The sequence below is a fragment of the Lactuca serriola genome, chromosome 7 (assembly GCF_051521515.1).
Source record: "Lactuca serriola cultivar US96UC23 chromosome 7, Lser_US96UC23_V15, whole genome shotgun sequence".
Taxonomy (NCBI): Eukaryota; Viridiplantae; Streptophyta; class Magnoliopsida; order Asterales; family Asteraceae; genus Lactuca; species Lactuca serriola.
In genome coordinates, this window is record NC_136414.1 from 41,581,818 (window position 1) to 41,598,323 (window position 16,506).

At 36.4% G+C, this 16,506-nt stretch overlaps 1 protein-coding gene and 1 long non-coding RNA gene across 8 annotated transcripts; one reads left to right on the top strand and one right to left on the bottom strand.

Annotated features, from left to right (window-relative positions):
- Positions 1-8,061: 8,061 nt before the first annotated feature.
- LOC145062210 (UPF0481 protein At3g47200-like) lies at positions 8,062-9,828 on the bottom strand. 2 transcript variants are annotated; one of them, XM_079009843.1, is made up of 2 exons: positions 9,652-9,828; positions 8,062-9,575 (listed from the first exon to the last, which is right to left on the bottom strand). In XM_079009843.1, exon 2 carries the CDS (start codon positions 9,532-9,534, stop codon positions 8,167-8,169), a length of 1,368 nt encoding a protein of 455 aa, XP_078865969.1. In that variant the 5' UTR covers positions 9,535-9,575; positions 9,652-9,828; the 3' UTR covers positions 8,062-8,166. The 2 variants fall into 2 exon arrangements, with proteins under 2 accessions (XP_078865969.1, XP_078865968.1); XM_079009842.1 differs by having other exon boundaries at positions 9,671-9,827.
- A 3,756-nt stretch (positions 9,829-13,584) lies between these two features.
- LOC145064955 (uncharacterized) lies at positions 13,585-15,460 on the top strand. Of its 6 annotated transcripts, none has more exons than XR_013688163.1 (5): positions 13,587-13,947; positions 14,304-14,866; positions 14,949-15,046; positions 15,149-15,200; positions 15,316-15,460. It is a non-coding gene; the product is annotated as an uncharacterized LOC145064955 (long non-coding RNA). The 6 variants fall into 6 exon arrangements; XR_013688164.1 differs by having other exon boundaries at positions 14,304-14,828; XR_013688162.1 differs by having other exon boundaries at positions 14,304-14,433; positions 14,497-15,046.
- The last annotated feature ends 1,046 nt before the right edge of the window (positions 15,461-16,506 follow it).

Consider the following 16,506-nt stretch of genomic DNA (forward strand, 5'->3'; position numbering starts at 1 on the left):
TTTAGTGAATTCATGGAACAAAAACATAACCCTGCTTAGTTTGAGGAATGCAATATGTTTAGCAGCCTAAACCAGAAATCTATCCAGGAAAGCTATGTCTTAGCCAATAAAGGTTGAAGTTAAGCGCCCCTACTTAAGCATGTAGGGTTTTGAGTGAAAAAAGTGAGTATACATGTAAAAGAAAGAGAGAGAAATTACCGAAAAGTAAAAATTGAAGAATTTTGGACCTGTCAAGTTCAAAAGATCAAAATTCTTAAGAATCAAAAGTCAAAGATGCCAAAAATATGAAAGATGTGAATTCAAAAAAGTTAAAGATCAAATATCAAATATCAAGTAAACTGAAGAATTCAAGAGCTCCAAGTTGTGGTATCTTCTAAAAGTTGTAATTCTCTAGTTTATGTATGCTTGGGTAGCTTTTCAAAAATACTTTGAGGCTAAGTAAGATTTCTGGGGATGGATTCGGAGGGTTGCATAAAATGAGCATTGTTCAAAAGAAGTGGGTGCGTGTTTATGAAGATTGTGAGTATTTAGAGTATGGGGGTACTTTAGGAAAATTTTAGACACAAATGCATGCGTTGAGGTCTTGGCATAATGGCTGAGTTGGAGTTGGATTGTTCTATGTGATGTTAGTGATAAAGGTTTAAGTTTAAAATAGTTAAATTTGCTTGAGGGCAAGCAAAGCACAAGTGTGGGTATTTTGATATTTCCATATATATCCTTGATCCCTACAACGGAAGCATACGGTACTCGACTCATTTTTACTATCTGAGATAGTTAAATTTGCACGAGGTGAATCTTAAAAATTCACGAGGTGAATCAGGCAAAATTAAAAACTATATATATATATCCTTGATCCCTACGACTTTGAGGACTTTTGGCTGGAGAAAGAGGTTCCAGAAGGCGATTTTTAGCAGAAGAAAGGTCCCAGAAAAAGGGTTTCAACACCAAAAGAGTGAAGGTTCATAATTTAGTTTACTTATTTGATACTTATGAACATGTTTCCTTATACTTTCATTTGTGTTAGTGTGTTAGTTGCTATTATGAGCAGCTGAATCTAGCTACTCTTGTCTAGCTAGATGAAGCTTCTAACTTATGAATAGCTTAATTTTATATGGATTTATTTAGTTGGTGAATTTCTTGTGTTTGATTTATTGTAACCTAGCATGCTTATGTTTGTTTCTTTAGTTGCTTAAATTCATGTTTTGTGTAGCTTAGTGATCATTAACTACATGAACTTGCTAACTTAGTAATTTAGTGAACATTGAATTGCTAGAGCTAGGATCAACCAAAATCTTAGTTTGTAATTGAAGTAATTAATTTAACTGTGCTACAGAACATAGATTATGACCATAATTGTGTTTGCATAATAAATCTTACATAGCATATTCATAAACATAATTGGTTTTGTGTTTAATTGTGTGTGACCATACATAGTTTTACATGAATTAATAAATTATTGGTAAATTTAGACTTAAATTACTAATATAATAACAATCAACTTGATAATCCATAATTAATAGCTAGCCATAAGGATGAAGTGGATTCGAACTAGATAAGAGTGTTTTCAGTTATTGATTGAATTTGAGTAAGTTAGTCTGATCATGTAAAATCAGATAAAAACCCTTTTTAAACTTGTTAATAATTAGGTTAATTTGATAGCAAGTAGATTAATTAGTAACACCGTTCCCTGTGATCGAAACCTTACTTACCCAAGCTATACTATAATCTGACTAGGTACACTGCCTATAGGTGCATAGTTAGTCTAAGTTTGTTAGGTTATAAATATTAAAATTAGTGGGTACTTCCGTGTACATCAATTATGATGAGACCTTTTCACCAGTAGCGAAGATTATGTCTATTAGGGTTATGTTAGCCATTGCTGCATTTCATGATTATGAAATATGGAAAATGGATGTCAAAACCGCTTTCCTTAATGAAAAGTTGGCTGAGGATGTTTACATGAGTCAGCCAGAGGGTTTTGTCAGTACAGAGTACCCTAATAGAGTGTGTAAGCTTGAGAAATTCATTTATGGATTAAAGCAAGCACCTCGTAGATGGAATCTTTGCTTCGATGAGAAGGTCAAAGAGTTTGGCTTTTCGAGGAGTGAAGATGAATCTTGTGTATATGTCAAGGCTAGTGGGAGTACAGTCAGCTTTTTGGTATTGTATGTGGATGACATACTACTCATAGGAAATGACATCCCAACTTTGCAGGAAGTTAAGTCCTAGCTTGGGAAGTGTTTTGTTTTGAAATACCTTGGAGAAGCTGCTTATATCCTAGGGATAAGGATTTTGAGAGACATGAGTAAAAGACTAATTGGACTTAGTCAGAGTACCTACTTAGAGAAGGTGCTGAATAGATTCAGCGTGCAGAATTCCATGAAAGGAGAGTTACGGATCTAGAGTAACGCCAGACTGAGTAAAACTCAGATTCCGAGTATAGAGGCTGAGATAGTAAAAATGAGTCGAGTACCGTATGCTTCCGTTGTAGGCTAGATCATGTAGGCTATGACTTGTACTCGTCCTGATGTGGCATTTGCATTGAGAATGGTCAGCAGATATCAGGGGAACCCTGACAAGGCTCACTGGACTACGGTAAAGAACATTCTCAAGTACCTACGGAGGACTAAAGACCGGGTCCTTACCCTCGGTGGGAGTGATGACTAGAGAGTATTGGGGTATATTGATGCTAGCTTTCAGACTGATAGGGATAATTTCCGCTCTCAGTCAGGTTGGGTCTTTACCTTAAATGGGGGAGCAATTTCTTGGAAAACTTCCAAGCAGGAGATAGTAGCTGATTCAACTTGCGAATCAGAGTATATAGCGGCAAGCGAGGCAACAAAGGAGGCTATATGGCTAAAGAACTTCATTAGAGACCTTGGAGTTGTACCAACTATTAAGGAGCCGATAGAGATTTTCTGTGATAGTGAAAGTGTAGTTGCCTTAGCCAAGGAACCAAGGGATCACGGGAGATCCAGACACATCGACATAAAATATCATTTCATCAGACATCGAATAGAAGAAGGACTCCTCGTGGAAAAGAGGGTTTCATCGGATGAGAACCCGGCATATCCCCTCACGAAAGGACTGGGCAGGGTTAAGCATCTCCAGCATGCAAGGAGCATAGGGATGAAGGATGATATTAGTTTTAGTAGTTAGATAGCTTTGAAATGTGTAAAGTGCAATTGACATTTGATGATGAATGAAATTTGTATTTATTTATGAGTAAAGTGTTTCTATCTTTTGTCAATCTTTACTATCATTTCATTTTGCAGGTTTTGATTTCCAGAATAATTATGTTATGTTGTTTCATATTATTCAAATTTTCCATAGTCGGCCATATGTTGGAAGTAGATATAAATTAAGACTGTCATGGGTTAGCTTGTAGAGGTCTAAGATGTTGGACTTGGCTACAACACTCATGAGTGCTCATAAGTTATGAGTATTGGATTTAACCCACGCTCACTGGTATCACTTCATGGAATTTATCTCGAGTGATCGTGAGACGGTAACATCATATAAGTCTTCAAACCTAGAGATATGACTTGTTGCCTATGAGTTGGTTATACATTGATTGTACGAAAACGCATTGGTAACTCGATGTTATAAAACGTGCCTTTGTGTATGATTCAACAAGTAGTAGAAGAAGCATATGAGTCGAAGTTTATCTATTCCTTCTTAGATTAGAAGCGATATCTGGGCCCCTCGATGATTTTGTGTTGACCCTTGTACCGGGCCCGGTTAAAACTAAGTTGATGTGTTCAATTAAGTTCTATGTCTATCAAATTAGGAAAACGAGAAACAAAATGTTGGACAATAAGTAAGACATTGTTCCATGTATTTGTCCGATTGATATTTAGAACAGAGGATTATATGATCTCTTATCTTAAATGGCGTATCATCATCTTCTCAGTTCTACGAGACCTTGAAAGAGCTAAGATTGCTGATCGGTTCCTGAAGTCATTCTTGTAGTTATAGTTATTAGACTTATCCAAGTGGGAGACTATTGGATTAAATGTCTAAGTTCATAACTATTTCTGGAATGTACTTGACCCGATTAGCATGGTCCATTTGGGTTACATGGCATCATGCATATTGGATAGACTAAAATGAGAGAAATAACACTAAAGATTTATTAATATATTATAAGTTCTAATATATTAATAGTATTATTTAATTAGTATTGATCAAGAATTAATTTGGAATTAATTTAGTGATCAAAAGAAGACTAATTAAATATATAGGTTGATTGTGTAAATCACTCATACTTGTATGGTGGGCTAATGCTCCATGGATTATCAAGTTGGGCTAAAACCCATAGGATGCTCCATGGATGCTCCATGGTGTTTATAGAACCCATGGGTCATGGAAATGAAAGGTCATCACAATTAGGGTTTACATGGTGTAACCCTAATTTTGACATACTATATAAGCATCACACTTGAGGTGCTAGGCTCACAAGGTTTTCAAGGAATCCAATCTACTACAAGGTATGTTTTATTGCTTACTTTTATGATTAAAAGTTCCCCATGTATGCTAGATAGGATATAAACCCTGGAAAACAAATTTTGTGTGTATCATAGATAAAACATAAATCCAAGGTTTTTGGGGTTGCATGTACACCATAGGAGTGTAAAAATGCTCAAAACCATACAGTAACTTCAGACCTGGACTCCTCTAAGTCCTTATATTCATAAAGTTTTAGTCTTTAGCAAGCTTTGGCCCTTCTCCATGCCTTAAAACCCGTCTTAGTCTTGGTTTTGATGTTTTAAGCCTGTTAAGGCTTTGCATGCATGTAAAGTTGGCAACTTTACGTGGTAACTCCACTCTAGGATGCTAGATCTGGAATTTGAAGCTTTGGAATTCATTAGATTGGGCTGAATGTAATTTGGTTAAAGAACTCAACAAGTTGGATGGCCAACTCCACAAGTCGAGACGATTTTTCCCATTTCTGGATTCTGCATTCACTCATCGAGTTGGTTGGCAACTCGGTGAGTTGACTCGAGTTTTCATGGTTTCTGAGTTCCAAAGGAAATCGGCGAGTCAGTAAGCTGCACTCGATGAGTTGGGTCAACATGGACTGTTGACCTTGACCGTTGACTATGACTTTGACCATGGGTTGACCAAGTTTGACTTTTGAGGGTATTATAGTAATTTGGGAATTTATGAAAGTGGATCATTGGTGGATGTAGGTGATTGAGTTTGGAGCTGTATTTGGGGAGTTTGACATTTATTACTCCGAGCTACTTGTGAGGTGAGTTTTCCTAACTGTACTAACAGGGTCGAAGGCACCAATGTCGTCCCTTTGGTTGATATCCTGATGTTGTTGATATGTCGAGTACGGAATAGATATGCATGAGTATGCTAGTTATTGATATGCTAGTCTGGTAGATCTGTAGGACTTCCTGTGATATGCCTGATTATCTATACAAGATATTATATGTATATGTTTCACATATTGTGTGGTTTGGGTTGAGGTTGTACTGCTTTGTACTGTAGCCAACAAACCCTGGAGTATTCCTGATATGAGTTGAGGGTCAGGGAGGGCATGCCAGACTCATACTGAGGACTCATTAGCATTCCAGATATGAGCTGAGGGCCAGGGAGGGCATGTCAGACTCATACTATGGGCACATTAGCATTCCCGATACGAGCTGAGGACCGAATGATATGCCAGACTCGTATTGAGGGCTTGAGGGTATTGGAGTAATCCATATATGAGCTGAGGGCCGGGAAGGGCATGCCATACTCATACTGAGGGCTCATGGGCATTCCAGATATGAGTTGAGGGCCGGGTAGGGCATGCCAGACTCGTACTATAGGTTGGGGTGCAAGCCACACATAAGCTGTGGGCCCAGCAGGAAAACCAGACTTATGTTGTGGGCTTAGGGGTAATCTAGTTTTTTAACTATGGACCCAATACATGCTATTATTTGTATATGTGTTATTGTTTGTGTGTTGGTACTTTGGGGGAACTCACTAAGATTTGTGCTTACGGTTTCAGTTTATTGTTTCAGTGCTTCAGATGCATTGGAAAGGCGAATGCGTGACCGTACACATCCTCGCGTTTTGGATTTAAGATTTTTGGGATACTCTGATGTTTAAACTATTTTGAAAACACTTTTTAATAACTTAATGGTGTTGAATGGTTGAATTTTTTTTTAAATTGGCTTGATTTTTATGGGCGTTACATCGGATCATATTGGATTTGAAATTCGTTTTGACTATTCAGTTTTAGGTTTTAAACCGACGTCAATTTGGTTCCATTAGATTAGATTAGATCGAACTGGTCCATCTGGATGAACACCCCGACATGGAAGATGAACATAAAAGAAAGTGGGTTGAAGCTATGCAAGATGAAAGGAATTCCTTGCATGAAAAAATACCTCTGAGTTGGTGAAATTTCCTAAATGCAAGAGAGTTATGAAGAACAAGTGGGTTTAAATAGTGAATATTGAAGAACATACCTCATAACTTATGTACAAGGCTAGATTGATGACCAAAGGGTTCAGTCAAAGAAATGGTTTCAACTTTGATTAGATTTTCTCTCTAGTCGTGAAGATGGGTTCCATTAAGATTATTCTTGGTTTAGCTATTGCTAACATTGATCTTGAAGTTGAGTAGATAGATGTCAAGATAATTTTCCTGCATAAAGAATTAGACAAGCAAATCTATATGGAGTAACCTAGTGGTTTTCAGGTTAAGGAAAAAGAAGAGTATGTTTGTAAACATCATAAAAGTATTTATGGGTTGAAGTAAGCACCAAGATAGCGTGAAAGAAATTTAAGTCAATCATGGGTGAGAAAGGTTACCAAAATACTACTTCAGAACACTGTATTTTATGCTAGTGATTTGGTGATGATGATTTCATCATTTTATTGCTTTATATTGATGACATGTTGATTGTTGGCAAGGATGCGATGAGAATTATCCAGCCAAAGAAACAGTTGAGCAAATCTTTTCCTAAGATATACTTAGGGCCAGCAAAACAAATTCTTTGCATTCAGATTACTATACTGAAAGCATCAAAGAAGTGCATATATCACATGTGCAATACACTGAGAATTTGCTTTCTAGGTTCAACATGGGTAAAGATAAAGTGGTTAGTTCACTTCTAACTATCAATTTTAAGCTAACTGATAGAGATTTCCCTTCTACTAAGAAAGAGATCGTAGAGATGGATATAGTACCATATTCATCAATCGTTGGAAGTTTGATGATTGCCATGGTATATACAAGGCCTCATATTGCCCATGAAATTGGTGTTGTTAGTCGGTTTCTATCAAATCCAGGTAAGAAGCATTCATAAGTAGTTAAGTGGATTTCCATATATCTATGGGTTACTTCCAAATTGGGTATAACATTTGGAAATGGAACGCCTATGCTTGTAGGTTATACATTTTCAGATATGTCAACAAATAAGAACAACATGAAATCTATTTTTGGATATTTGATTACCTTTGTATGGGAGTTGTGTCATGGCAATCAAGACTGCAAATATATGTTGTTTGTGCACAATTGAGGTTGAGTATATAACAGCAACAAAAGCATGTTTTTGTGGCTGAAAAGATTTATGCAAAGAGCTTTGCTTTATGAAAAAACGCCACATGGTTCTATGAGAAAATCAAAGTGCTATTCACCTTGCTAATAATTCTATGTTAAAGAACAAATCATATCAAAGTGAGGTATCATAGAATTAGAGATGCTCTTGAAGACAAGTTGCTTGAGATTGTGAGACTTCATACTGATGATAATGGTTCTGATATGTTGAGTAAAGCTTTAGCAAGTGAGAAGTTGATGATATATTGTATGATCGTCAAGATGGCAAACTCTTCCTCATAGAAAAAAAGGGGCAGATTTGTTGAGTTTCTCTTAGTTTTTACCCCATTAGGAAAGCCCACTTATTTAGCCTAAGGTACAAATTGCATTAAGATTGTTTTGTAGCAATTGAATATTTTTTTGCATCCGTAAAGGTTCATTGAAGTCCGGAAAGTTTACCCAGACAAAGTTTCAAAATAAAGTAATGTAAGTCAGCAGCGTAATGTATTACATATATCAAGCTTATGCAAGTTGAATATGGCAGACTTATTACAGAAAAATAAATAGGTACAAGGAAAAGCGTGAACAACCAAAAGATGAAAAAGCACTTAAAATGTAATTGTTGGATTATTTGGGGTTGACAGTAAAGATGGTCTGAACCACGGTAAGAGCAAACAGGACGAATGCAGCAACTAGCGCAATGATATTCCAGGGATTCTTGAAATACGTACGCCTCAACCCTGAAATAGTATAGGGCCAGTATCTATTGTAGTAGGCATCCAAATCTTTCCACTGTTCATGGTAAACAAATTCTAAGAGCAGAACTTCTTTGCAAATGTTGTTTATCATATTTGCAGCATGGTCATTCGAACCTAAATGATTGATAAGAACTTTAGATTTTACCAAACGAGCAACATCCTGTGGAGTATCGATTAGCAAATCCATGGCACAGACATATGATGTAATATATTTCCCAACATTAGAAAACTGCTCATATATAATGAGGTTCCTTAAAATCAATTCAGTCGAATCATTTATACGCATTATTGGCATCTTCAGAGTAGGCCATTGGAGCCATGGAATTTGGGGAATGGCCATAAAAATTGGAATCCATGAAAACAAAGGTGAGGGCACTTCTAGTTTCATGGCCAGTCCCCAATCTTGATCTTCATTAGGCTTGAAGTTTATCCCTGCCCTATACAAATCCATGGCCGAGTGGCCTTTTGGATCTGGTAAAAACATTGCTTGTATCGGTTTCGAAGGCTGGTAATTTTTGTGTAATAAGCCAAGAAGATGATCATGAGTGGAATCTGAGCTGACATTGGGTGCTACAAGATTTCCTACAAAGATGTAGGAATAATATTTTAGAATTTCTTGGATATATGTGGTAAGAGAGGCATTTGGTATGGATTTCAAAAGAGTACACTCAAAGATGTTTTCAAGAACAAAAAACGGGATTTGGTTTTCTATCAGCATCAAGTCAAACATTATCGATTGAGTAATCAATTTGTTACTCTTAGATGATAACTCTAAAAGACGCGCACCAAACTCAAGTATGAAACAACCATCTATTACCATCATCTCAGCAAGCTCAAAATCGCTACAGGTTGTCAATCCTCCATAAGAGGCCTTGATTCTTTGTATTGAACGAGTCACCTTCTCTGCACATTCTTGCAGCATTTGCTTAATTGCAACACTATGTTCATCTTGCAAAGTTTGCTTTGGAACACAGCGTTGCAACAAATTGTGTAAATAACTCTTTTTTTGAACTTCAAATCCTTTCAAATTTTCATCTTGTTTATGAAGAGGTCCAATAGAGACCACCCTAGGATTAAAAGAACTTGGGCTGAGATCTCGGAACGCACTAGGAACAATGTAAATTGATGGTGGAACTTGATTGTCCAAAATCTCTCCATTTTCTTTACAATCAACTAGAAATTTGACAGTATGCCCAATGATATCTTTTCCTTCTAACTCAATATCGGCTTTTTCCATTCAGACAGCTAGCTTAATTTCCACTGTAGTGGATCATGGATCTGTTAGACGAAAATTTACATGAAAATATATAGAGTGAATGTGGTTAAAGAAAAACACATTAATAAGATACAACACCTCATAATAATGGGGTTACCTTCTTCGTGAATTGCTTCTTTATTGTGACCAGTACTTTAACTCTAGTAATACCGGTTCTTCAGCTGTGTGGAAATTTTAAGACTTGGGAATTAAAGAAGTAACATCAACTGAAAGCTTCTCCAGTACTGTAATAAAACTGCCAACACACGGTATGTTAAAATCTGAAATTTAAAATTTAAAACTATTTTATAATTTTAAATAGGTAATTTAAATGGTTGTGATTTCAAGTGGCAAAATCTGATGGATGTGGTTTGTTATGTGGTTCACTCACGGGAACCATAGATCAATATAACTATTTGATTTTGTAACGTGTCATACAGTAAATGTAGGCCGTGGCTACACACATAAAGTTAATATGAGTTTGTTATATACCTAACATTAAGCGTAAAACTAATCATAGTTTTTATTTATTTATTTATTTTTGATTTATTTTAAGCTAAAGCCTTGGATTACTCTTCTAAACATATTCCATTCTAGAAATCAAAACCTTAATTACTCATCGAAAGTACTCTTTGTTTAACCAAAAAACAATCTGGCCTACTTCGATACATTATTTTGTTTGGCAAATTAAAACCGTTAGTTAACCTATTCCTGTGAATTATTAAAAACTAAGTATATTGGAGTGTTTTTCAAATAGTTAAAATACCTTTAATGAAAAATATTCCTTACTTGCTGTGCATTAAATAGGATAAAAAGTACAAAACCAATAGCAAAAGTAATTCAAACTTTTGGACATTTTGTTCCCTTTCTTTATTGGACAAATAACCTTCAATTAAACTCATTCCTCATTCCCCATTCCTTACTTACGAATCATTGTGTTCCTTCTGTTAGAGCCATCTTCATCAATATTAATATCTACAACGTGTGTTTCACATTCTCCACTTTCTACAACATGTGTTTCACATTCTCAAACATTGTGTTAGTTAGCCTAGTTAAAGTTCTTTTGACTGGTGGGTTGGGGGTCCAGTTCAGATGGCGTGAGTTTGATGGGTGTTTGTGTTACTCATGTGCAAACATGGTTGTGGTGTTAATTGGGTCTGTAATAGCTTTCATTTCCTTCATGCATGTGTTTGTTTCTGTTCATAGTGAAATGAAGTTAATCAGCGGGTCTTAAAAGCTCAATTCTATTGTTACTTACGCCTTCAGTCGCAACCCACATTGCTTAAATTTCAAAGTTTGTTGTTATTCCCGTCTATGGTTTTGAACACTACTAGAAAACATGGGGTTTTCCTACGGAAAATAGCTACGGAAAATTTCCGTAGCTAATTAGCTACGGAATTGCTACCGATCAGCTAAGAATGGGATGCCCTAATTTAGTAACGGAATAGCTACTAACTATTCCGTAGCTAATTAGCAACGGATTAGCTACGGAATAGCTACAGATGCTAATCCGTAGCTATTCCGTAGCTAATTAGCTACGGAATGGCTACGGGATACCTACATATACTATTTACCTACGGATTAGCTACGGAGTATGCTTTCCGTTAGAATTTCGTAGCTAATCCGTAGCTAAGTAGCTACGGATTAGCTACAGATTTTTCTTATTTTTGATTTTTCGGGCACAAAACATCGTTTTTTTCGCTTCGTTTTTTTTCACACCTCTACTATACATGATTATCTATATTTTCACCAACCTATAGCTATTAATATCGTTCATAAAGTCGTGTGCCCTTTCGGGATCATGTACTCGTTTCACAGTTTAACATTGTAATGCCTATACTTTTCACCAACTTCTAATGGATTATGTTTGTATATATATATATATATATATATATATATATATATATATATATATATATATATATATATATATATATATACATGAATGAGTTGTGGTATATGTGTACGTGTATATGTGTATATATACGTGTTTGTGAGATGTATATGAACGTATTCATAAGCATTATAGTGTTAAACCACTAAACGAGCAATGGATACCGTATGTACACACGACTTTATAAATGATATTAATAGCTATAAATTGGTGAAAATATGGATAATCATGTATAATAGAGGTGTGAAAAAAAACGGAGCGAAAAAAACGAAGTTTGGTGCTCGAAAAAATCAAAAATAAGAAAATTCCGTAGCAAATCCATAGCTAATTAGCTACGGAATTCTAACGGAAAGCATATTCCGTAGCTAATCCGTAGGTAATTATCTACAGATTAGCTACGGAATATGCTTTCCGTTAGAATTCCGTAGCTAATTAGCTACGGATTTGCTACAGATTTTTCTTATTTTTGATTCACCATCATCATCATCATCATCATCACCATCATCATCATCATCACCATCCCACCATCACCATCACCATCACCATCATCATCATCACCATCACCATCACTATCACCATCACCATCACCATCACCATCACCATCAGCATCACACCATCACCATCATCACCATCACACCATCACCATCATACCATCACCATCATCATCATCATCATCACCATCATCACCATCACCACCATCACCACCATCACACCATCGTCACCATCATCATCATCTTCACCACAACCATCATCGCCATCATCATCACCATCACCATTATCATCACCACAACCATCATCATCATCATCATCATCATCACCATCACACCACAATCATCATCACCACCATCACCATTATCACCATCATCATCATCATGATCATCACCACCACCACCACCACTACCACTACCACCATCATCACCATCATCACCATCACCATCATCACCATCACCACCACCACCACCATCATCATCATCATCACTACCACCACCCCTATCATCATCATAATCATCACCACCACCATCATCATCACCATCATCACCATCACCACCATCATCATCATCATTATCATCATCATCATCACCATCATCACCATCATCACCACCATTACCACCATCATCATCATCATCATCATCACCATCACCACCACCATCATCATCATCATGATCATCAAGATGATGATGATCATCATCACCACAACCACCACCACCATCATCACCGTCATCACCATCACTATCACCGTTATCACCATCACCATCACCATCATCACCATCAACATCACCATCGCCATCGCCATTGCCATCAACATCACCATCACCACCACCACCACCACCACCACCATCACCATTACCATCACCATCACCATCACCATCACCATCACCATCACACCATCACCATCATCATCACCATCACCATCATCACTATCACCATCACCATCACCATCACCGCCACCACCACCACCATCACCATAACCATCACCATCACCATCACCATCACCATCACCATCACCATCACCATCACCATCACACCATCACCATCATCATCACCATCACACCATCACCATCATCATCACCATCATACCGGTTGAAAGATATTGAAGGGGTAGTCAGTACCCATGCATGCCTAGCAGTATGATTATAACATGTTATTATGTGATAGTGGTAGTTAAGAGACTAGTCCCCAGGTTTGGTTGAGATAAACCGACAGGGTAGGTCGAGCACCCCATAATTGATTGACATGGGTAGATCAGGCACCCCAGAACTGCCTGACAGTATGTTTATTATATGGTGTGTGGTATGATGGGGGAACTTGAAGATGTTTTCTATAATTTGTTTTATGAATTGTTCAATCAAATATGAAATTTTGGGCTCGAAATTGGGGATGTTATAGTATGTTTATAATAATAATAATAATTATGATAATAATAATAATAATAATAATAATAATAATTATAATAATAATTATGGAGATAATAATAATAATAATAATAATTATGGAGATAATAATAATAATAATAATAATTATGAAAATAATGATAATAAAGGAAATGAAAGGAGATTAGTATTGTATAAATGATTTTATGGAGCTCTTATAATCGGATCTGCCATGCCCGGCCGAATGGTTTAATATCCAATGTATTGCTCCATACTTATGTCCGTGTCCCGAGTTCGATCCTCAGAATTCTTTTTTTTGGTTCCCGCTTACCTCTGCTCATCTTCGTGATCGGCGTTCTCTTTTGCGTCCACCGGTTCCGCCAGCGACACAACCTTCCGCCACTGCCGCCGTTCTTCAGCCCTGCTCCTCCGCCAACGCCGCTTGAATCACTCCCCTTATGTCGTTACCGATTAACCATAAATACCATAGCAGGCTTCAATCGTTTTCTTCAATTGAAGCTTCAATCGCTCATGTCATCGTTTTGTTCAGTCAGTAGGCTCAGTCAAAGGTTCAAACCTGCTCAATCGACGACTAACCATGCTCAATCACCGCCCAAACCTGCTCAATTGGTAAAATTCATTTTTTCTGTAATATATATTTTTATCATTCGACTCAATCGAATTCATCTTACAAATTATTCCCCAATTATTCCAGTTGAAATACTTATGATAAAGTTTAATGTGGCTAGCGAACCCTAATCGTAACTCGCGACTTCAATTTCCTAATCATACAACAATTCACGATTTTAAAATAGGGCTCTAAGTCGAAATTGAGAGTTTCAGCATCTAACTGTACATTTGATCTTAAACAACAGAAAGCAAACTCAAAACAACTTAAAATCGTTCTTCGAATTCAAATCACAAGTTCTCCAAGTCACAAATGAATTCAACAAAAAATGAGCTAACAGAAAAATAGCGATTTCCAGATTCAGGGTAAGGGAGGTACTTGTTACTTCAAGAGCGAGTAAATGCCAGTCGTCGTCCGAGGGAGTAGTCGCCACCGGAGAATCCACCACCGATCAACGTCGTTTGTTCTCCGTGTGTCGAGACTCACAGGTATGTTCTAATTTTTCCTTAAATCTATTTTCATGTTTTTTTTGTTAACATGGTTTATAATAGGCATTTGGTGTAGTTGCTTCCATGATCAGTTTAACTAAAAATGGTGTTCAAACATCTGTCGAGTCTTTCATTAGTTATACATTATAAGTGTGTTTCGAATTAAGCAACTATGGATCATATCTTACCCTTCTAAAGGTGGTTGTATTTTGGAGTATTGGAAACACGTTGCTGCATTTCAGCCTTGAGAGTGACCTATGTGCTCCAATCCAATTATCAAATTGACCCTGGAAGCAACATTATCCCAACAACAGGATGCAAGGATCCATGATGTTCTCAAGAATGTTAGGCAGTACAATTGCCTTTTTGCTGGTGGTGCTTGTAGTTTCATTCTGGTAGGTTACTTGACTGTTGGCACCAGACATTGAAGGGGGTAGTTTCGTCTTTTCCCTAAGTTTTTTTTCTTCTTGAAGCAATTCTGAAGAAATCTGATGATTGTGACTTTCTTGTGACAGCAAGTGCTTTAGTTGCCTTTATTTGTCAAGAGATTGCTTCAAGCAATGGTGGATCCTGACAGACCTGTTGCTTATCTTAGCAGATTGCTTTAGTTGCAGTTAAGAAATAGCAACATTCTTCATTTACTTGTTTATTATGATTACATGCATTTAGGTGCTAAGTTTTGAAGGAATTGCTGAATCTTATTACTTGTTTGCAGGTGTTTCTTGGTGCTCTTTATACACTTAGCCCTTTTGACATCCTCCCATGATGTAAGTTATCTATTCAATGTTGTTTAATACAAATGTGTGCAATTTTTACCTTTATTAACATTTAAGTTTCTTCTTCTTGTTATTATTTTTAATAATTACAATTGGTTTATTCTAGGTTGGAGCCTGTGATCATCAGCTATATACAATGATCTTGATTACATTCGTTGTTACAATTTTTCATATTTTTGGTGTATTTTATATGGTATTTGGGACAAATTTGAATTGAATATGGTATTTAATAAAAAATTGGAAGTTTATAATTTTTTAATTTTTTTAATAAATAAAACGAAGTTAGCTACGGAATGGCTACGGATTTCCGTAGCTATTTAGTTCCGTAGCTATTCCGTAGCTATTTATTTATGTAGCTATTCCGTAGCTATTTGGATCCGTAGCTATCTAGTGTCGTAACTATTCCTTAGGAAATCCGTAACTATTTAATTATGTAGCTATTCCGTAGCTATAGTAGCTATGAAATATTCCGTAGCTTTTCCGTAACGATTCTGTAGCTAATCCGTAGCTATAATTTAGCCACGGGTCATTATGCTACAGCCAATTTTCCGTAGCAATTCCGTAGCTATCCGCTTATAGCTACGGAATAGCTTCGGATTGTGCTGTAGCTATTGCACCAATTTTATAGCTAGTAGTGGAAGTACGTTACCATTCATGGGTGTTGGTGTTCCTACATCATATATCAATTCTGAAATTTTAACAATTACTTTTAAATGATATAATCATTTCTAAAATATATATATTTTTTATTTCTTTTTTATTTTTTTTATTTCGTTAAATAGATCGACTAATGAAAAATAAAAGACATCTAAGATCTAAATAAAAATAGAATATAGGATAAAACATTATTTAATGTATGGACCTATATGGACAAACTCTAAAAGGTAGCTAAGATGTTGAAGATGTTTAAATTTTCATATCTTAACATATGCTAGTTTTACTCCATTAAAAACCATCAATTCCTATACATCCATAACATCTAACATGTAGCTAACTCAACCACTTCCAATCGTATATGTTTTGATATCACCAACCTTTGCCACCTATGACATCCCCTATGTGATCGATGTATACATATGGAAGGTTAAATCACACCACTTTGCTACCAAGAGCAAACCGACACAACTAGTTACAGAGAAAAAAGAGATGTTTTATCAATTCACCCCAACCCCGCAAGACGGACACAATATACTACTCAATTCCAACATTTTTTTGAAAGATTGAACCAAGTAGGCAGTCGATCAAGAGTAAGACAGCAACCAAAAATCCTTACTCTTTTAGGTAATACTTTAGTAGC

What these genes read in the sequence shown, in the direction of transcription:
- LOC145062210 (XM_079009843.1), bottom strand. Translation starts at nt 9,534, where the DNA reads ATGGAAAAAGCCGATATTGAGTTAGAAGGAAAAGATATCATTGGGCAT.